General features: G+C 41.3%; 1 protein-coding gene and 2 non-coding genes across 5 annotated transcripts; all 3 read left to right on the forward strand.

Annotated features, from left to right (window-relative positions):
- Window positions 1-2281: 2281 nt before the first annotated feature.
- On the forward strand, window positions 2282-21011 carry LOC106829716 (uncharacterized). 3 transcript variants are annotated; one of them, XM_070515468.1, is made up of 3 exons: window positions 2282-6610; window positions 13466-14027; window positions 20488-21005. In XM_070515468.1, the coding sequence occupies exons 1-2, from the start codon at window positions 6508-6510 to the stop codon at window positions 13972-13974; spliced, it is 612 nt and encodes a 203-aa protein (XP_070371569.1). In that variant the 5' UTR covers window positions 2282-6507; the 3' UTR covers window positions 13975-14027; window positions 20488-21005. The 3 variants fall into 3 exon arrangements, 1 of the variants encoding a protein (XP_070371569.1); XR_001397729.3 differs by lacking the exon at window positions 13466-14027 and having other exon boundaries at window positions 20488-21011; XR_011505145.1 differs by lacking the exon at window positions 13466-14027 and having other exon boundaries at window positions 20491-21005.
- On the forward strand, window positions 6191-6263 carry TRNAV-CAC (transfer RNA valine (anticodon CAC)). Its single transcript has one exon. It is a non-coding gene; the product is annotated as a tRNA-Val (tRNA).
- On the forward strand, window positions 14056-14129 carry TRNAI-AAU (transfer RNA isoleucine (anticodon AAU)). The gene has a single exon. It is a non-coding gene; the product is annotated as a tRNA-Ile (tRNA).
- Window positions 21012-22491: the final 1480 nt, after the last annotated feature.

Raw genomic sequence — 22491 nt, forward strand, 5'->3', positions numbered from 1 at the left:
ATCCTCGATTTTAAAAATTTTCTACAGTCTTCATGATTTGTCTGGTTTGGCATCATAGTTGGCAAGGAATAAAGTAAGGAATTGTATTAAGCGTGCCTGGGATCTTATTCAGTTGTGCTCTCCACAAACTAATACACTATCCTTTGCTGCTATGGAGGACAACATGGCAGGCTCTACCAATATTTCAAATGAATCTACCTTTTGATACAGTATTTCTACAAATGTACAAGATATACTCGCACACGTGAGAGATTATATTGCTTTCAAGCTTATTCTCTGCAGCATTAATTGTAATAGCAAGATTGGGAAAAATCTAGTTATTCAGAATTGTTTAATTAGATAAATTATGGGATAACCACACAGTGGAGTGCTAGGAGTATTTAAAAGAAAATGAGACGGATTACTATGTAAATACATACATTTTAAAATAAAAGCAAGATTTAGAGCAATGTGTATAGAATGCTACCATTGGAAATATATTTGTGTTAGATCGTATACGCATTTTTACAAAAAATCTCTCAAGGATAATTAGTAAACTCATGACAACAGTAACCAGTTGAGGGACTGGAGACTAAGGAGGTGGCATTTTTTGGAAGCAGGAGGGAGAAGGTTACTGCATGTCATTTTACACGTTAGATGTTACCTATTCAAAAATTAATTCAAAAATTAAATAAAAGCTCAAGAAAACACCTTAAACATGGAGGTTGGAGATAAAAACTATTCTTACCAGAGGTCTCCTCTGGAATGGTTCCTTTCTGGAACTGAGCAATACTGAGGGCTCTTAAGGAGGCCTCACCTGGTGCTCCAGAGGGAGCTACTCACACAAATGAGATTTGAAGCCTCTCGGGAATGCTGAGGAAAAAAGGCAAGAAGGTTCTAGAATGGCTTCCAAGCCTGGCCCTGGACCCGCGGGGCAAGGAAGACCTGGGAGGCTCTGGGAGAGTCATCAGATCCAAGATCAGATTGTCCTGGAACATTCTTCGGACACTGAATTGGATCTTCCATTTGTGAGCACTGTCCATGCAGCCAAGACCAGCTGGTAGCTGAGTGGGTCAGACTACCATCTGCACACCCTGATTTCAAAGCCCTTTGGGGAGCAGTCTTGATTTGCTCTAGGCTGTTCTGGGAGAAGTGGAAGAAATTCTCTCTCCATAGTATATTTTCAGTGGACTATTTTGTCCAAATTCGCACAATTTAAATAGCTTAAACTTCCTCCTTTGGGCCTAGGAGTACAACTTTAAAAGACTATTTTTTGTGTGTTTTGTTTTGTTTAGGCAGAGAAAGGAGCACACCTCTCTTTTTATTTTCTGTCTTGGCCAGAGAGTAGCTCTCCTTACAGCAGACCGATTCCAGGAGCTATTTTCACCAGAAATCCTCTCTCAGCTTCAGGGGCAAAAAGCACTGAGTGGAGTGACTGTAGGAATCTCCAGTTCCCTGACCCCCGCTTTGTCATTTGACCAGTTCACAGTTCTGCAACAGACCCGGAACCAGGCAAGGGCGAGCCGTGTGGCTGTTTCACTGGTTTAATTTCCAGTGTCTCTGACAGAACACTTCGGAGACTTAATCTTGGGAGAAAGATTGTGAAATCCACCCACAAATTAAAAGGATCTTTTGAAATGTTTGTGGTTCTTTCTCAGCTAGATCTTAATTTTCTCCCTAGTCCTTCTACTCTACCAAGTAATTTAGGAGTCCCCAAGGAACAAAACAGAGAAAGGAGGCCGTTTAAAATGATGCCATCTAAAAGCAGTCACTGCTCATCCCTTCCTTCCTGTCTCCTTGGGAGTTTTACTTTTGCTGGGGATTCTTTTTTTGTTCTACATGGTTTCTCAGACTCTAGTTGCACTATGAGCCTGCCACCTTCTTCCACACAACATTACACCAGGAGATGTTCTTTCTTTTTCCTTCAGGGCTGACGCCTGAGGACTGAGAGCTGTGAAAGGCAAATGAGTGTGGATGGCTGCACGATAAGAAAAACGTTGGTGGAGGAAGTACTGGTAAATTATCATTTCCTTTAAAGCTTCTTCAATTTTAAAGTTTGTCCAAAAGTCTTTCTCAATGAACTGCCTTTCTCAATTTCAGGAAGAAAGAAGTGGGAGGTGAAAAAAGAAATCTTAGAAGATGGCTCCTTGGATGACTCTGAAGACTCTTTCAGACTCGACTGACAGACAAGACTGCACCATGGGGTAGCACTTCCCAATGGGAAGAATCAATTCAGGATAACTTCCTTTAAAAATGCTTTAATAATTTGTTTCAGCATCACTTTTAGATAATGTTTCGATATCACTTCTTTGAACAGTGTAGGAAGAAAGATGTTTTTCAGAAGAAAAAGAAAAGAAAACTGAGACAGCCAGGAGTGGAACTGTGGCCCTGGTCAGACCTGTGACCCATTTCACCACTGGCCTTCCTACACAGGAGGTCAATATCAACTTATCCTTGACTAAACATAGTTTAAGTCAGAAAAGGAATTGATATGTTGGAACCTAATCCCCAATGTATAATATTTGGAAGTGAGGCCTTTGGGAGACGATTAAGTAATGAGGGTAGAGTCCTCGTGAATGGGATTAGGCCTTATAAAAGAGACCCCAGAGAGCTCTGTTGCCCCTTACTCCATGTGAGGACACAGGGACAAGACTGCTGTCTATGAGCCAGGAAGCCTGACTTCAATCTATACATGCCTTGATCTTGGACTTCCCAGCCTCCAGAACTGTGAGAAATAAATATTTGTCATTTAACTCACCCAGTCTATGGTATTTTTGTTATAGCAGCCCAAACAGACTAAGGCTGGGATAGAGACACAAATGAGGCCCACAAGACTGACTGAGCCAGTTCTGGAAAGAAGGACCCCTTCACTTTGTGATCAGTTTGCATCATACACATTTGCCTAAAATGTCTGTATTTAAAACAATAATCAGCTTTCAACTTTAGAACATATGGTAAGGTGGTAAAGGTGTCTCTAGACTAATTTATAAAATGAGATTGGAGAGTTGATATACCTCTGAGGAATGGTAGATAAGGTGTACTGCTGGCTTAGCCAGCTGAAAGCCCACTGCTTTTTATGGTCTGTATGACTAGGTACAGAGAAAAAAGCACTAATCATATCCATAGTTGTGTAACAAGTGCCAAGGCACGTGAGAATTTTCTCCATTAATGAAACAACATCTGGAATAGCAAATGCAATCGGAATAATCGCTTGACTAAGTTTACAATAACTCACTGTCATTCTTCCTAATCCCTTTGTCTGCTACAGTTGAATAAGCAAGTTGAATAGAGATATGGTGGGACTTTCCACTCCTGTACCTTTCAAGTCTTTAATGTTGGCATTTATCTTTGTAATCTCTCCAGGAATACCAATACTGCTTTTTGTTTACTATTTCCATAGTTAGAGGAATTTCTAGTAGCTTCCTCTTGGTCTTTTATGCCATAGTAGCCTTCACTCCATCACTCATAGAAACAATACAGAGATTCTGTTTGGAATTGCAGAAATAACCACAGGGTGGGTTCAGGGACCCACTGTGCCCACAGTGAAATAGACCAGAGGTAAAACTTCATTGATTGTCTGACTTTTATGAGTCCCTACTTTGCCTAGGGAGCAGCAGTGATGTTTTGTATCTCTAGGAATTAATGCTAGTTGAGGGCCATTATCTAGTAATCTCTGAAAAGTCTGTCTATTTCCTTTTCCCTAATGCACAGTCACTTTGGTAAATGGACACTGGTCCCTTTAGGGAAGGCTAGGAGGAAGAATAGTGGTATAAATTTTTGGCAATGTGCGAGTGGTCTTTCTCAAGGGAAACTGGACTTCTTTTCATTCAAAACTGGCTTGAGCCTGGGAGACTTTTCTGCTCATACAGATCAAGTCAAAGATCAAGGTGCCCTCAGGGTTGGTTTCTGGTGAAGCTTCTCTTTCTAGCTTGTAGATGGCCACCTTCTCACTGTGTCCTCACATGGTCTTTCCTCTGTGCACATGAGGAAAGAAAGATTTCTGGTGTGTCTTTCTCTTTTTATAAGGACACCAGTGAAATCGGATGAGGACCCCACCCTAGCACTTCATTTAACCTTACTTACTTCCCTAAAGGTCTTACTTCCAACTACAGTCACCTTGGGGATTAGAACTTGAACATATGAATTTTGAGGGGGCACAATTGAGTTCATAACAACATCCATCTAATCTTTGGCAACTAAATGCCAACATTTGGCTCCTGTTACCCTGTGATCCAATCCTTTTCATTGTGTTTAGGGATTCCAGTTCAGTGGTAGCAGGTCCCACTGTAATTTCTGGCCTACAAGGAAGTCACCAGAGAGCAACTCAAGGATGCCGGGGTTCCCCTCATGAATTTATTTCTTACAACCCCGCTGAAAGTTAGTTCCTCTGGAGAGAAAGATAATCTACTCTAGAATTTCAGTCTGTTTAAGCCTTTAGATACTTCACTGTATGGAACACCAAGGAAGTACTGATATTTCAATTTCATTTTGTTGGGTCATTCTAACTTTGGGTCCATATATTAATCATTTATTAATTGTATATTTTAATTAATAAAAAATTAGAGCTGTTCCAAGGCCCTTGAGTTAAAATATTGAATCAGGTATCTCTGCCTGGGAAGACCATATCAATGAATTGGTCTGATGCAACCTTATATTCCTTCCACATTGACCCCATACCCTTAAAGATCCATTCCCACTCAAATTTCCCAGGTTTCTGTCAATATAAATTCATAAAATCATGCACTATTTCTATGTGTATCACAAATCTTCATGGGTCACACCTTCTCCTTGACCCTTTGGGGTCTCAAGAAAGGGGAGAAGTGGTAATGATACATCCTGAGGAGCATCAGCAGAGTCTAGCAAGACAACTACCTCAGAGAAGTCATTACAAATTCTTCAGGCAAGGGTCACTAACCTTCTCAGGCTGGGGTAGACGGGCTGCTTCTCCCAGGTTGCACTAGGAATTATAATCTGGAAATGTAGAATAATTCCCTACACGTGTTTGAGAGAGGTGAATCTCCCATGTTCTAAGTTTATTTTATTCTAGAAAAAAACCCTTAAATATTCCTAATTTTTAGCAAAACCTCCGATTAAAATACAGACCCATATATCACTAAATTTTTATGTAGTTTACTCCTTTCTTTTTTATATCTCATCCCTCCCCAACCCCCAAGATAGGAATTTATATTTTACCTGAGTCAGTTCATTTTTTAACAATTAATTTAGAAATTGCAGTTGTCAGTATGAATCTCATCAAGAGCAACTGTGTCCAGTTGCATTTTGTTGTCAAATATTGCCATTTTGGTTGGAATATATTCCTTATCTTAAAAAAATTTGCTTTAATATCATGTTTCTGGTGCAACTATGATAGAAAGAGCATGGGATCTAAGAGTGGGATGACTTATGATCTTGTCTTGATTCTTGCTTGTAGTAGCTGTAAGTATGGGCAATAAAACAATAGAACAAAGTTACCATGATTCTATAAAGAAGTCTTATTCCTAGACTCTGAGTTCCTTGAGAGCAAAGACTATGTCTTTCTGCATTTGCATTCTGTGCCAGAGACAGCAGTGTTCACTAAATATTTCGTCTGCTCCCCTATATTTCTTAGAAGCCTGGTAGTTAGATAGAGTCACATGACTACTTCCAGTCCATTGTCTGCAAAGGAAGTGAGGAGACTGGCAGAAAGTGCTGATGGTTTCCGACAGTCTCCTGAGCTCAGGCCGTTTAATTCTGCTTCCCAAAAAGTCATTTTCTGTCACCTAGAGATGAGCATCAGGGCACACTGCACGGACAGAGAAACGGGTGCAGACAGCATCCGGAGGTCTTGGAATCAAATTCTCCAGTTGTAATCATTTCACAATATATGTAAGTCAAACACACCTTAAACTTATACAGTGCTGTATGTCAATTATATCTCAATAAAACTGGAAAAAAATTAAAACAATATATCATTAATTCACCCCCCCAAAAAAATATCCAGAATGTTGTCTTAGCTTTCCACGCCAGGAATTTGTGCAAGAATTAGTGCCCTGGGAGAAGGCTTTGCTTGCTTATGAGGTTGTTTTTTTCAATCTTTAGAAATAGAAAAAAGGGAGAGAAATGTACCGCTACAACGAACATTTCCCCAACAGGCCTGTAGTAAATAAACCTGGGCCCTGCAGGCAAAATCTTTTCGATCATACATGGGTGGGTCAGAGTTTTGCGACAGGATGTTTCCGTAGTGTAGTGGTTATCACGTTCGCCTCACACGCGAAAGGTCCCCGGTTCGAAACCGGGCGGAAACAGGCCTTGTTTTTTTTCCCCCTGAAAAACATTTGCTTTCAGAGATTTCAACTTGATTTGTACCTACAAATAACAAAACTCACAAATCGTCGCACTTGCTCTTTAAAAGCAGGAGTTATCCTGAGAGACCCTCGCTGCTGCATCACTTCGCTGTTCACAAGGAAACAGCTCTTCCTCTTCTTTCTCCCCTCTGCCAGGTTCCCGCAGGACCTGTGAGGGTCCCCGGAAAAGCAGCAGGGGATAGAGATGAGCCGGCGCCGCGGGAATGGTTGCGCTCTTTGGAATCTGGATTGCTACACAAGACACGGCTTCACCTTGAAACCGGGCGGCAATGGCTACCCGGTGTCCGGTAAGGACATCAGCCGCCACCCCCAATTTATTCCTTGCCAGATAAGTATTTCCAACCCAAATCTACTGATCCCCCTCAATCGTGGGAAGATACGTTGCAGTGGCCTGCGTGGATAATGCGAAGCCCCGGGTCTCTGACGCGCGCCATTTCCCGGAGGCTCCCAGGCAGAGCTCCGCCTGGAACATGGTGCCGGGACACCGGTGGCGGCAGGTTTCGATCTGAGCCTCTGCGCTCCGGGAGACCCGGCCCCCGGACCGCGTGGGTCCCGACCTGCCCCGCGGGCCCGCGCGTCCCAGCTCCGGGCGCTCGCTCGTTCGGTCCGGGGCCGCCGCAGGCCCGGCGTCTGCCAGCGGCCGGGCGCGGTTCTCTGTTTACCCGCACGACGCTCCCGGGTGGAGGAGCGGGGCGGGCCAGCCGTGTGGTGGGTGAGAATCGGCAGGAGGCCTAAACCGGGCTCTTGAAATAAACTTTGGCGGTTCTTTCTCCCGGACATTTCCAGCTATGGGTGTCCAGCTCAGCCGGAGGGGTGCCCGGCAGGCCAAGACCGTCCTGGGTGGGAGGAGGGGCGCGAGCTCGCTCTAGGTCTCCGGGAGCCCTTGTCCTGTCTAACTTTCAACGCTGGGAGTTGCGTGCTAGGATGACCAACATTTTAGCGAGCCAACCCGGCACAGAGCCATACCAGGCCAAACTAGCAAACAATCATATAACATAAAATGAATAATTACACACATGCGTATTATTACTTTAACATAAAAATATGAAAAACAGGTGTTTATTTGAAATTATATTATTCTGTTTGCTATTCTGTTACATAAATGCTATTCTTTGATCCAAACAATAGGACTATTTAAAAGTGGCAATTAGTAATTAATAGTGGGACTAATTAAACAACTAATATAGGTCAGAAAAATATAGTAACATTTTTATAGTGTTTCTTTCTGTTTTCTGACAGAGAAACTTTTAAACTTTTTATTGGATATTTAAGTTTTCTAGATTATATTATTGTATATTCGGAAGATACATGCATGTAACATTTTTAAAAAGGATGATAAATACAATAGGACAAATTAAACAAATTACCTATATTTAATAAAAAGTAACAATGACTTTTTTTCTGCCAGATGATACAGTACTCTTTTTACTCGTCGTTTCCTTTTCCAGTGATATTTCTGTCAACTGCCTGCAGCTTTTAGAACATTTTTCTTTTCTTTAATGTAGTAGTACAACCAAATACAGTTAAAGTTCACTTTGACGTGCAGCTTTGCTGTTCTTGGTGTCAGTTCAGTGTGATGACATCAAATTAAATATCCTCTCAACAAAAGTGTTTGAGCATGAAATCCTCAGGATTTTACTTAAAAGCAACAGTAAGTTCTTAGATTGGTAGAATTACTCTCTAACTCTCCAGAAGTGTCCATCTACTTTACATCTTGTTTGGGTAAACCTGCTGTTTGTCAATCAGATCCTTTGCATCTATAAATTCATCATATCATGTTCATATCAAAAATGCACATCATTTAAAAATATTCTATATTCCATAGCATATTGTATACTATTGTAGTTAAACCTCTTTTTTCTGGGAAAAATGGTTTTAAAGCACAGAGGTAATTTAAACTTGTAAAATAAAAGTTGGATTCCAAATAAGTTACAGCTTTAGTAAAGAAATGAGAGAGTCCTATTTAACTTGATTGTTCTTTTCTGGTGATGTTTTTAAAAATATCAGTGGTGCCTGGTAGACTATTTGAAAATAGTCTTATTTCCAAAAATCGAGCCATTTTTTTCAGTGTACGATTCTTTTTGGCAATCTACACATAACTTGGAACAATTCTGGTGTAGTCAGTTCATCCTTTCCTAGTCTCCTAATGGCTTCTTCAGAGATCACCAGTTTTGGAAAAGGAGCATATTAATTTCTAGTTTACTGTAATTCTTTTCTACTTCTCTACTTTCTAATTCTCATCCTCAATGTATTTCTAAATTAGGGGAGGGCATTCTTCTTGTCCCATAATTTGAAAATATGATTTTATAGCAGGCCAACATTTTAAGGTCTTTCCTATGGCCAATAGCAATGATAGCTATCCTGTAAGCGCATGTTTAAAGAGGCCATAGCCTTCTATTTCTATACAGTCAAAAAATCTCATTGTTTCTGTATATTTTGAGGAAACTGAAAAGTGACTCAAATCTTGAATTATGAAAGCTTCAATCATGGGTGAGTAAACCACACCCCTTTTTAGCATTGTTGTGTGCAAGATGTGCAGGACATTTAGCAGGTAGAATTTTTCATTTTCTTTGGTAAGAAATTTGTTATCTGAATTTACCAAAGTTTATATTTGTGCTGTCAGCTGAATATGCAGATAGATGAACAAAGTCTTGTTTTTATTTGGGCAAAAGATCATGAGATTAAAAGTGATGTAGGCCATTCTGACTAGTAAATCAGATAACTGATGACCTTTAACAGGGCTTGAAGGATGAGGAAAAATTTTTCTTGAGGAAAAAATTACTGAGGCCAGAAGGAGAAACACTTTAGCAAAGGTATACATCTTTGAATGTCTTGGCCTTATCTAGAAACTGTTTGGTAGGCTAAATATATTTACCAGCTATGATGGTTAATCTTATGTGTCACCTTGGATGGGCCATGGTGCCCAGATATTTGGTCAAACAGTATTCTAGTTGTTTCTGTGAGAGTGTTTTTGGGTGAGATTTGAATTTAAATTGGCGGATTGCCCTCCATAATGTGGGTGGGCCTCATACAATCAGTTGAAGGCTTGAATAGGGAAAAGGCTGATCTCCGCTGAACAAGAAGGAATTCTGGCAACGCACTGCCTTCAGACTTCATCTGCAACGTTAGTTCTTCCTAGTTCACCAGCATGCTGCCTTTGGACTCAAATAGCAAATTTTTCCTGAGGCACCAGTCTGCCAGCCTCTGCCATCAGAATTTGGACTCACCAAGCTGTTATAACTGCATAAGCCAGTTTGTTAAAATAAATCTCTTTCTGTATATAAACATCCTATTGTTCTGTTTCTCTTGAGAAGGCTGACTAATGCACCAGTTATTATTTTAAAGTATTTAACTCTTCAAGAGTTAGTAAATAGCATCTACTGCAGTTTCAACAACAACGTTCTAGTCCAAGTGGTCTTTTAAAAAGCAGCCTTGATCCCCTTGTACATGCAAATAAGGGGTGTCCTTGGCAGCACATCACAGTTACCAATTAAGGGCACCCATCACTGAGCAACAGCATGTCTGGTATTGAGTGGTGGCAGCAACCTCTGTCACTGCGTCTGGGAGTTGGAAGTGGTTGTCCTTGTCCTGGTGGCCTTTGTAGAAAGCAGCATGGGAAAGGGTCCATAGAATATTCATATTCTTTTTTATTTATTGCAGTAACATTGGATTATAACATTATATAGCTTTCAGATGTACATTGTAATATATTTCGAATTCTGTGTAGATTACATCATGTTCACCACCCAAAAACTAATTATATTCCATCACCACACATGTGAGCCTAATCACCCCTTTTTCCCTATTCATATTCTTAAAGAGATCTAAGATCCAGAAAATCTAAGACGTAAAGGAGGAAAAGACCAAGGGATTATTGCTGTTAGTAACTCTAATCTTTGCTCTAGAAACCTCATGTTTGCTTTCACAGGATATATACAAACAAATATAAATAAATATAGGATAATATGAACAGAATATATTTATAATATAAATATTAACATAATTTTGTATTAGAATATATATAATTTATATAAATATCCTTATTGAAGTCCAGTAATACAAATAATATAAATAATAAATGTAATATAATTAATATAAGTTTAAAAAATTATCAGAGTTTCTGGGAAGATGGAGTAAGTGTCCTTATCCTTAGCCTTTCACTAAGTGCAACTAAAACCCCTGGACATTATATATAAAACAAACATAAAAGAATCTGAAAGGTGGAGTAAAGAAGGCAGACTGTCAGGGACCTTGGGACCAGAGGAATGACATGGTGGCAAGTTCCCTAGGTTTTTTTTTTGCCTCATATATCCTAGACTTGGAGCTAAATAAGCTAGAAAACTGAAACGCCAATGGAGGCACACAAAAAATTCCCTAGGAAGAGCCACTGTGTACCAAAAGACCACCAAAGGGACAGCCTAGCAAGTCAGAAAAATTTTAGACAATAACTCCTCTCCTCCAGCCAAACACCACAGAAAAACTGTAGCACCCCCCACCGCCACCCCAGGCTAGCAGAGTCCAAGTGGGGAGCCAAGACTTCCACCCTCAGGAGGCTGTAACAACCAGGAGACCCAACACCCTTGTCTGGGAGGTGTCAGAGAAGGCCAAGTAGGAAGCCAGGACTTGTACCCCCATCCAGAATTGCCTCTCCCTCTGCTTCGCTGCTGGGTGGTGTTAGAGGAGGCCCTAGTGAAGAAGCAGGACTTTTGTCATGGCCTAGTGGTAACTGGGTCCTGCCTCCACCCATCTCTGGGTCAATGGAGACCACGTAGAGAGCCGGAGTTCTCTCCATCTTCCAGCAGCAATAAGGAGCTCCTCACCTCTTGTGTCCTGGAGGCTGAGTGGGGGATCCTGGACTTCTAACTCTACCTGGCAATTATGAGGAGATGCCTCCACTTCCCCTGGTGTTAGAGAAGGCCAGTTAAAACAGAGTTTAAATAAGAGCCAGAGTGTCATAAGACACAGGTTTCAAATGAAAATCACTTGTCAAATCGAAACTAGGAAAATCTCAAACCGAATAAAAAACAAATTCAACAGAGCCCAAAAGCAAGATGAAAGAGATGGTAGGATTATCTGACAAAGATTTTGAAGTAGCCATCACACAAATGCTTCAGTGAACAACTCTGAACGTGCTCAAAACAAAGGAAAAATAGACAGCCAAAGCAAAGAAACAGAATCAGAAAAAAAAGAAAGAAAAGAAAATGCAAAAGAGAACAAAATGAAAATTTTAGAATTGAAAAATTCAATAACCAAAATAAAATCTCAGAGCATGGACTCAACATCAGAATGGAGGGGAGAGAGGAAAGAATCAGTGAACAGGATGACAGAACAATAGAAATTACCCTTATGGCAGCCATAGCAAAGTAACACCTTCATACATTGCTGGTGGGAATGTAGCACAGCCACTCTGGAAAAGTTTGGCGTTTTCTTAAAAAAACTAAGCAGGAAGTCACCATGCAACCAGCAATTGGTCTCCTTGGCATTTATCTCTGATAAATGAAGTCTCTTGTTCACATGAATAACTGTGTAGAGGAGGAAAAATAATTTCCCTCTACCCTTCTAGGTTCTTAGCTGAAACTCTTCTGTAATGAAGAGACGATTAAGAAAAGACATTAGCAAGAGAAGAATAATAAAAGATTAGCAAGATAAAAACAAAGAGAATTTTAATAACACGTATACCTCCTGTATACATGACAGATACCCAGGAAAACCGAGTAATACCCATGTATACAGGAGTTATACAAACAAAAGTTTAATAATACATATACCTCCTACATACATGGGAGTTACTGTGTTTTCCTGGGTATCTCCTACATATCTCTCTGGATTTTCTGTTTCTACTTCAGGTCTCAAAAACAAATTTATACAGTATCGTTGTTTCAATTGCTGTTAGCCTTTTATGGTGTTTTTTCCTCCTGTTTGTCTGTTTGGTATTGCCAAATGATCTCTATTCCTTAAAGATAGCACCTGGCTACTCCCTGTGCAAAACTTTCATAATAATCTAAATCTAAAATGCAGAAATTTTCACAACTGGGTCATATTCGATTCCACCTTTACTCTTTGATATCCTCTTTTGAATTCCTTACCTCATTCTTCTGCACTAGAATGGGGTTGGGGGAACCTGGGTTGCTCTATCTTCATTCACAATCAACCTATTAGTCCTCTTTCCCTCTTTCTTTCAAAGTCACTACACTTTGTAGTGTTAAGGGAACCAGATCTAGTTACTGATGGCACATTTCATGTCTAGGTGCCAGGATTGCGTATCAAGTAAATGGGACATGAATATTCATTTGCTATTCTGAATGATCATTTTTAGATTCAGATGTCTTGGACCTTTTGGGCCAAACGCTGTTACCTAATTTTTTGTGAGCTTTGGATGAATGAGAGGAAGCAGCACAGCACTTTCAATTTCTGTTAAAGACGACAAGTTTTCCCCACCCCTGGGGCTTCAGAGAATTGAGTTCACAGGAGAGAATCCTAACGGGAATAGTAAATTTATATAAATTATAACAGACTTGTTCATTTTTCTTAATTTTTTCATGTTCTTTGGAAGTTAATGCTTAAATCTGTAGGAATTTAATCTAAGCCATCTGAAATTGTAATGACACACTGGAAACCCTGTATAAAACCAATGTGAATTCATGTTATACTTTCTATTTTGAGATTGAAAGAAGAAATTGGCTATTCATTGTTGCATTTTCAAAAACTGGTTAAATGTCAAGTAACTTCAGAAGCAACAAAGAGGAGAAAAGTAGAAAAGAAATGGGAGGGTCGTAGGGTCCAACGGGAGAAAGAGCAAGCAGAGGGTGACAAGCAGAACGTGACTCAGGAATTAGCTGCTCTACGGGCCCCTGTCAGCACTGACACCTGCCTGCTGGAGGATCAGGCCGAGGCTGGGAGGAGCGCACCTCCGAGAGGCATGGTTTCCCACCTCCTTCTCAGTGGTCCCACCTGGGCCTCAGCTCCTCTGCTCCTCTCAGATCCCGGCGTTTCTCCCGGTCCAGATAATGGCCCTGATTCCGGACTCGCCCTGGTCTTGACTTCCCTTCTCATTGATTTGGGGAAGTCTTGGTTCTTTTGGGATGCAGATGGGTCAGAAGGTCTCGAGAGGCGCTGGCCCCAGAGTCCTTTTGTCTCCGCAGACCCCAGCCCCGCACTCGGGTGCCACCACGTGTCCGATGACCGGCACTGCAGCTCCAGATCCGTAACTTACCCGCGCGCGGAGGCTCGGGACGCGCAGCTGCAAACGCAGAGCTACGGTGACCGCGGAACCACCTCGAGCTCAGGCGGCGAGACGGTGCAAGTTCCTGGGTCCCCAGGACCCCGAGAAGAGCTGAGCAGCCCGGAGTGGTCTCCAGGAGCAGAGAATCCGCGTGCTGCGAGCGGAAGCCGAGTCTTCCGAGCCTTGCACTGTGGCAGTACCGTTTTCAGTTCCTTGATCCGCCCGCCGCCATCTCAAGCTTGGAGCAGCCTCGCGTTAGCCCCGGGCCCTTCTCGGAGTATTTGGAAAAAAATCCCGCTAGGGGACATTTATGAGTCTTCTTCCATGAGTTTGAGAAAGACTAAGTTTTCACAGGAAGAAACACGGTTCATCCATGGCAGCACCTGGGATTTATCTTTTCCTTTTCTTTATAGAAAAAATATTTCTTGACTCTTTGCTGAGCCGAACACCAGCCAAATTTACTTGGTATAATTTTAAAAGCGGTAAGTAAAGCGGCCTTATTCGTGTGGTGGCCGGTTAGCTCAGTTGGTTAGAGCGTGGTGCTAATAACGCCAAGGTCGCGGGTTCGATCCCCGTACGGGCCAGTGTTAACGATTTTTGTTTCCTCTTTTCGAACACATCGCCTGTGGATACTGCTGTCTTGTATCCGGTTACAGATAGTCATTAAATCACAGAGCAGAGAGATTTGACTTGTAATTTTCTTTCTTTAAAAGAACGCACGAGAGTTAGGATGGAGAGCTTAAAAGAATAAATGAGGTAAGGTGGGTGCATTTAGGGAAGGGGAAGTAAAATTAACGAATTTCTTGCATCAGTCTGGAAAAAGCTTTAGGCAATGCTGTTTTCCTGTAATTTAAGCTTTTGAAAGAGAAATCAGTACTCTTGGTCATGGTAAATGGCTCAATTGGTCAGGGCGTTGCTTTTATAAAGTGTTAAGGTCGCAGATTCGATCCACTTACGGTGTACGCAAGGTGGTATTTAGTTTTTCTTTTTCTCGATGTGGGAATGTCTGAGGCCTGTGGTGTTGCCTCCCGCCAAACTTCAGACCAGCAACCGCGAATGCTCCACGGTAAAATGGAGCAATGGTCGGCCTTTGGGTTATATTTGACCGTTACCGTGGCACTGCCACTTACAAGTCATTTATAACTCGTCTAAATTTTTTTGAACTTGTATCATAAAAGTGTCGGATTTGAGATTTGAATGATGCAGGCGGGGTGCACGGTGGGATATAGGAGGGCAAGAGACCCTGGGGCCGCTCTCAGTCTAAGCGCCTCGCTCGCCCTGTCCTGTTCTTTTCTTGAAGTCCGGCCACTGGGTCTCCGTGTCCTAGCTCGAGCCTCCTAAACCTGTTTCTCTCCTCGCCCCATGCGCTGTCCCTCAGGCTCCCAACATGGTTTTACTCTTTCTCTTGTTTGAAAGTACTGTTTTAGGTTACTATGAAAATGACATTAACGATATTGATTAAATAATTACGTAAGTGATGTCTCAAGCACAGTGCCAGGGACATAGTGGACGCTCACTAAATCCAAGAAGGTGGTACTCTCCTCTGTTTTGGTCAGTTCTGCATCCTTCACGTCAAGAACAGTGACTGGCTGAAAGTCAGCACCTAAATTTTTTTTTAATTAATAAAGGGAACCTGCTACTTCATTTTGTATTAAATAATATGCTTACGGATTTGAAGTACAAGAAGGACTCGACAGCCTGTTGCTGAAGATGAAGGGGGCCACCAGCCAGCGAATGCTGACATCCATTAGAAACTGAGAGTGACTCTGGCTGACAGCCTGCAAGGAAATGGAGACCTCAGTCCCACAACTGCATGGAACTGAATCTTGTGACAACCTGAATGAGTTTGGAAGCGAGTTCTCTCCTAGGGCCTCTAGTGAGGAGCCTGGACCTGCCACACCTTCATGTCAGCCTGATGAGACTCGTTTCTTTGTTTGTGTTTGTTTTTTCTTGGGTAAGGTAATACATTCACATGGCCAGTAACCAAATGGGAACACAGTGAAGTTTCCCTCTCGCTCACATCCCCCATCTGTCCAGTTTTCAGCACTACCTCCTTTTCTGCCAGTTCTCAGCACCGTCTCCCACATATAACTGCTATTCTTAGTTTTATATATATTCTCCCTGATTTTCTTTATGTATATAGATGAAAATACGAATATAAATTTTTTTCTTTCTAGTTACGTAAAATGTTACATTGTACACACTATTTTGTATCCTGTGTTTTTCGCTTTTTTTTTTTTTGATGTATCTTGGAGATATCTAGTTTATCAGCACTTACAGAGTTTTCAAACAGCGTGTTTAATGTTATATTTATTATCTATACAGAAACAGAGCTTATTTTCAATTGAGTTGGTCCAGCTAGTGAGAAGTTGAAACTGAACTTTTAAATCCATCCCACCACTGAAGACAGAAAATATACAAGTAGGACCAGAGAGAGAGCAGGAAGATGGAAGCTTTAATTTTCTGTTATAGTGCGAATAAAACTTTTTTTTGTAAAACCGTATGACATTTCAAATAGTCCTAAAGTAGGGGCTCCAAAGTACATTGTTGATCAAAGGAAATTTGTATAGATTTGTTCAAAGATAATTTTCAGAAAAAGGTAGAACCATCACTCTCATGCAGATATTAAACTGAGCACATTGTTAGACAATAAGATATTTACAAAGGTTTCAGTTTACAAAAGTGAAATCTACTAAATTATTATGAGTAGGATCATAACATGGATCACTTAAGAGGAAAGAGAGAGAGCTTCTTTGTAGATCCAGAAAATAGAACACTGAAACAACATCAACAATTTTTCAAACAAAAACCACAGTCATCCCTCTGCAATTCATTCAGTCCTATGTAGTTAATTCTTGATCTGCTAGATCTTGAGTTAACAGCTGTAAGGGTAAATGAAAATGATTTTCTCTATTTATACAGGGAAAACTGCTCCCCCCCACCTCCCCCATTTTCCGTAGTGTTTCCTTGGATACATAGTGAATCTGAGTCCTTACATGAACTTTAGAACAGAGGTAAATATTTCTAGGGGTTAAGCCTAGTCTTCAGTTTCTACAAAACTGAAGTATTTCTAAGGTCATAGACCAAATAATCTCTAGATATGTAAATATTTACCTCCTGAATTAGCTCAGGGGTCTCTCATGAGAAGTACGGGAGGCTGTCATGAGGTACAGCCCTTTGCTTCTCGAGGAGATAAGAGAATGTTCTTTCTTCAGCTTTGCTGTAAAAAGTGACATTTTGTCATAATTTTGTCATCACTTTTATGCTACCTTATATACATGTAAATCTGTTAGTACTTACTTAATAAAGTGTGTTCTCTCTCTCTTCTATTGATAAGGAGGAATCTTTTTGATGGAAGAATTGATGGGAGAACTTAAAGCCATGCCATCAAGAGCCTGTTCCCGAGAGAACCTGGCATGGTAGTCTTTGTCTATGAAGCCCTGAGACAGTCTTCTTTGTTGAAGATGATGCACTCTGGCCCATAGCTGATTGCAAGAGCTTTCAGGGAAGCAGCAAAAGTAAAGCAAAATAAGTGTATATAGATGACAAAAGATTTAAAATAGCTGTGATTAATTTATTATAATTTTCAAAAGCGAAATATCTGATGCAAGTTCATACCAGGAATAATGCCATTAACAGGGAATTTTGGCTGTTTCTGTGGCATGCAAAACAAGATAACAAAGCCAATCCAAAATAAGTTTAGACAAAATAGCTATAGACATAATGATCAACTATATTTTCAAAGGAGACTGGTGGGGACCTGGAAATGGCCACCCCAAGATATGTCTCTTTGGCATCAGGATTATTTGAGGCTGATTGCTTTTGATAAACTGGGACAGGGAAGGAGGCTCTGAGGAGTGGAACTTGCTTGCTCTTTGTTAGGAGACATTTACATTGTAAAGGAAATCTCTATCTGTAAAGGTACCTCCCTCTCTGTAGCAGGAAGAAGAAAGGGGATGACCTTCTCTCTAGAAACTCTTAATCAATGCCAAAGGCAAGGACTTAAATCTGCATTTTGTTTACTTTACTTGTGTTTACATGATCGACTCCCCCTCCCAACTTTGGCATTTCTTTAAGGATTAAGCATCTTTCCTCAGGCTAGGAACTGATTGCTGCACTCACCTGTGACCACCCAGCTTGAGACAATAGAATTGCCTCTTGCTATGCCCTCCAAGATAGCAGACCACTCCCTGCTGTGTCCATCAAGCATGTGCTGACAGGGCAATCTTGTGACTATTGTGGGAGGGACATTTCAATCACATGTGAAACACCCTGTTTGGGGGTATATAACCACTCTGTGCACCCCACTTCTTCGGTGCTCTTTCTTCCTTCAGGAAGTTTAGACAAAATAGCTATAGACATAATGACCATGTCTCCTCATAAAGCTTTGTTTAATTTTCTCTTGCTATTCTGTCTCATGTGAATTTAATTCATTCTCCGGCCAGACGAACCCACATTAGGTAGAGGAAAAGTCTTCCTCCCCTACACAGTGAACACTGCATCTAATTAATAAAAGTGGAGGAGCATAATTTTTACAGAGAAAAAATATCTTAAGACATAACATATAATAATCCTGAGACATAACATGCCTCAATTATGCAAACCATATAGTAAGAATACATCAAGAATATACTAATATGGAGCAGAAAGTTTCGGTAAGTCTGGAGTAGGTCCTACGCATTTATATATTAATGAGACCCTGTAGGCAAGTGATGTAAATCCCTAGTTGAAATTCAGTGGCCCAGAAAACGCTACCTTCAAATTAGTGAAGTAGAGTTGCAACCAAGTTAACATTTAAAAAAATAACTGAAATTATGACTGATACACGCTACTGCTGTCTAATATCAGGTAAAACATCCCCAGGAGTCATAAATAGGAAAATATTATGTGATGCGGGGTCGGTGAGCCGAGGAGTCGAAAGAAAGATTTCTTGGACTCTCAAGATCTGGCAGTAGTGCTCTTTTATTTAGAGAATAGTGTGGAATAGCATGCGGACAGGGCCCATGGGCAGTCAGAGCTGCTGCTGCTGCATGGGGACAGGGCCCATAGGCAGGAGGAGCCACTGCTGCTGCCGTGGGCATGGGGATAGGACCCATGGGCAGGCAGAGCTGGTGCGTGGGGACAGGGCTCAAGGGCAGTAAGAGCTGCTGCTGCTGGGAGTTGAGGGTTAGGGCTAATTTTATAAGGCATGGGTATGTGAGTCATTTCTTTACAAGACAAAGGAAAGAACATGAAAAAAAGTTAAAATGGTATCAGTGCAGGTGGGGTCTGGTCATTGGGTGATCCCATGACTTTTAGACAAGAATCAAATTGGATTAAGTAACGGTCAGAAACCACCACCCTAAATCAGTTACATGAGATTGCCAGACAGCAACCAACTTAAGTTCTTGCCTTCCCCATTAAGAGTTTCTAGGGACAAGGTCATCTCTCTTCTTCCTGGTACAGAGAGGGAGCCACCTTTTACAGATAGAGATTTACCTTACAAATGTAAATGTGTCCCAACAAGGGCAAGTTCCATTCCCCAGAGCCTCCTTCCCTGTCCCAGTTTATCGAAAGCAATCAGCCCCAAACAATCCTGATGCCAAAGAGACACATCCTGGGGTGGCCAATTTCAGGTCCCTACAAGGTCATCCCCCCTTCCTTCACAAGTGCAAATGTCTCTCAAAAGGGCAAGCAAATTGCCATCCTCGGAGCCTGCTTCTCATCTGCAGTTTTCCTCATCATTATGGACAGTAAGAACAATGATAAATTTTTACGGATTTCCCATTTGGTATGCAATTTCTGAAATATTTATATTAATAACATTGTATCCATGCAAGCAAATTTGACCTAGGGAAGACTAAGCTCTTCTGCTTTCCCTCCTCCTCCCTCTGCTTCCCTTTGCTTCTTTTTCTTCTTCCCCTTCTTTCCCTCCTTCCCTTCCTCCTCCTCCTTTTCCTTCTCTACCTTCTCCTTCTCCTTCTCCTCGGTTGTCTTCTGGTATCACTTCTGATTTGACAACTTTTCCTGTGCAGCTCATCAACAGTAACATATCAAATAACCCTAATTCTTGCCAGCATCTCTCTTTTTGCAAGGTGAAAGAACAAATCTTTATGATTTCCAGGGGCCTTCTGGGAAGTCTGAAGGACAGTTTTAGGTGCAAAATATATCTTGAAAGTTTTATTTTCCATTTAGGATTTGATTTGGGGTAGCCAAAAATTAAAAGTTGTCAGGCCATTTGAATACTTAAGGTAGGACTTGGATTGTGATTTCTTGAGAAAACACTCGGCTACTTGTTTCAAAGTGACAATAAAATATTTTAAAACAAACATAGAAAGTAACATGATTGTAAAGAACTTTAGCTCATTCCTGGTTGAGAAGCCTTTCCTTCAATAATTAGAGGTGACAAGAGATTTTCACGTATTGAGGCACATTGGGTAACTCTTTAGGTTCAAAATTGATTCGGCTTGAACTAAAAAAGCCTGACTTATGGCCTATGAAACATACATTGTACATCTGCTTTAACCATTAGAGTAAAGAATGCACTCTCTTAAGAATGCATACTTCTCCTCCTACTCCAGACGGGTAAGGCTGTGATTAGTCCCTTTCTGGACATCAAGATCATGTTGACTTGCTATTGCAACTGAATACCTCTTTGAAACTTTGATGAAAATGTATCCTGAGTGTGTTTAATGTATGTTCTTTGTTCTAAAAATATATAAGACTGTACTGAAAACCATGCTTCTCTGGAACACTTTCTAAGGCTTTCCTGGGTTATAATCCTCACTCTGGCTCAAGTAAACTCACCTTATTTCTCTCATCTATAGAATGGTTACTGGTAAAATAAAACCCTGTCATACTGTAGGTATGTTTATAATGAAACAAGCATTCCAAGTTTGTATTTCTAGATATTAAAATCTTCAAGACATAGTCTAACCAATTGTTTATAATGTTTCTCAACAGCAGCATTCCAATTGAAAGAGCCATTTAAATACTAGTCTTCTGACAAGTGACTGCACTCCCACGTGAACTGATCGGCCCACTGGAGAATTAAAACAAGGAACAGCAGGCTCTTCAGATGTAATCCTGTGTTTCAGAAATGTTCTGCCAGTTCTGGAATGTAAATAAATAGATAAAGAAATAAGTACATCATTAAAAAATCATATTTCAGAATCTGATTTATAAATCTGTCTTTTTAAAAACCAAGGCAACTGCTAGTAAATGATCAGATAATCTTATTTTCAAATGTTTTTCCTTTTGCTTGAAGCCTTTTTGTTTGTTTGTTTTGGTCTATCTGCCTTGCTTTTTTGAATGTGTTTTAATCATTAACTTTCTGAGATTTCATGTCACTCCTCTATAAAAAACTTCACTGAATCTATGGTCTTGCAAAACTTTAAATGATGTTGGCACCATGTTCTGTCTCATCTTCTGTCATTCCTCCTTCCTTCCTTCCTTCCTTCTTCTTTCCTAAATATAACAGAAATAAAGGAGACAGTGTTCAACTTCCTTGTCCTTCAACCATGCTGCGAGGGTAGCCCGGGGATGTATTGATAATGGAGGAAGCCTCCCTTCAATGTGTAGGCTGAGTTTAGAGCAACTGACAGGTGTTAGGCAGTCAGAGTTTGGCTCTGGATTTGTGTGGTCCACTTAATATTTCAGACAAGGGTTGTTTGGGGTGTCGACGAAAATAATCCACAACCAATCTATAAATGAAAATTTCGGTGAGTTTATTCTGAGCTGAAATATGAGGACTGATGTGGATTAAGGCTGCCCCAGCTAGAGAAGCTCAAGGTGACCTGGCCTACATGCCAAACTATACGACCCAGTGGACTTTTTTTATGGTATGAATTAGGACCGCCCCAGGGAGAGAAGCCCAGGGCATCCTCACCTACATGCCGATCTGTATGGCCAGATTCGTATCTAAAGTTATATGACCGCACAATAACCAGACCCCATCTGCACTGAAATCATTTAATGACTTTTTACATCAGCTTTTCTTTTTTTCCAGTAAAAATAAGTCACGTACCCATGCCTTATAAAATTAGCCCTAACCCTCAACTCGGGGCAGCAGCAGGAGCTCTGACCGCCCGTGGGTCCTGTCCCCACGCACCAGCTCTGCCTGCCCATGGGTCCTGTCCCCATGCCAGCGGGGGCAGCAGCAGCTGCTCTGCCTGCCCATGGGCCCTGTCCCCATGCCAGTGGGGGCAGCAGAAGCGGCGGCAGCAGAAGCTCTGACTGCCCATGGGTCCTGTCCCCATGCTATTCCACACTATTCTCTAAATAAAAGAGCACTACTGCCAGATCTTGAGAGTCTAAGAAATCTTTCTTTCGACTCCTCGGCTCACAGATCCCGCATCAAGGACCATGGCCCAGGGCCTTTCTTCCCGAAGGAAGAAAGGGCACCAAGGAAGTGAGGTATACAGAGTGGTTAAATACCCCCATACAGGACGTTTCACATATGATTGAAATGTTCCTCCCACAATAGTCACAAGATTGTCCTGTCTGCACAGCGCTTGATGGACACAGCAGGTAGTGGGTCTGCTATCTCGGAGGGCATAGCAGGAGGCAAGTCTGTTGTCTCGAGCTGAGTGGTCACAGGTGAGCTCAGCAATCAGTTCCTAACCTAAGGAAAGATGCTTAATCCTTAAGGGAATGCCAACGTTGGGAGGGGGAGGGAAGTTGCACCTTTATCTCAAGGGCCTTTGCTCTTGCCCTAGGGAATATCTAAAGCAGATATACAATGCATGCTCAACGGCCTCGGTCAGGCCCTTTTGAAAAGACAAGGTCAGGCCGAATTAGGTTTACACAAAATGGCTTTCTCATATACTCCAATATATCCTATTACTTGCCATTTTTATTTGTCAGGGGCCTATTGACAGGTATTTGAGAACACATTTGTTCCTCCATGACTGAGATTTTGGTACATATAGGGCAGGAATAACAACATTTTAATATAGGATATATGGG

Source organism: Equus asinus, chromosome 8 (genome assembly GCF_041296235.1).
Source record: "Equus asinus isolate D_3611 breed Donkey chromosome 8, EquAss-T2T_v2, whole genome shotgun sequence".
In the NCBI taxonomy this organism is placed as follows: Eukaryota; Metazoa; Chordata; class Mammalia; order Perissodactyla; family Equidae; genus Equus; species Equus asinus.

What these genes read in the sequence shown, in the direction of transcription:
- LOC106829716 (XM_070515468.1), top strand. Translation starts at nt 6,508, where the DNA reads ATGAGCCGGCGCCGCGGGAATGGTTGCGCTCTTTGGAATCTGGATTGC. An exon ending in CAATGGCTACCCGGTGTCCG is followed by an intron (nt 6,611 to 13,465) that starts GTAAGGACATCA and finishes TTGTCTCCGCAG; the next exon opens with ACCCCAGCCCCGCACTCGGG.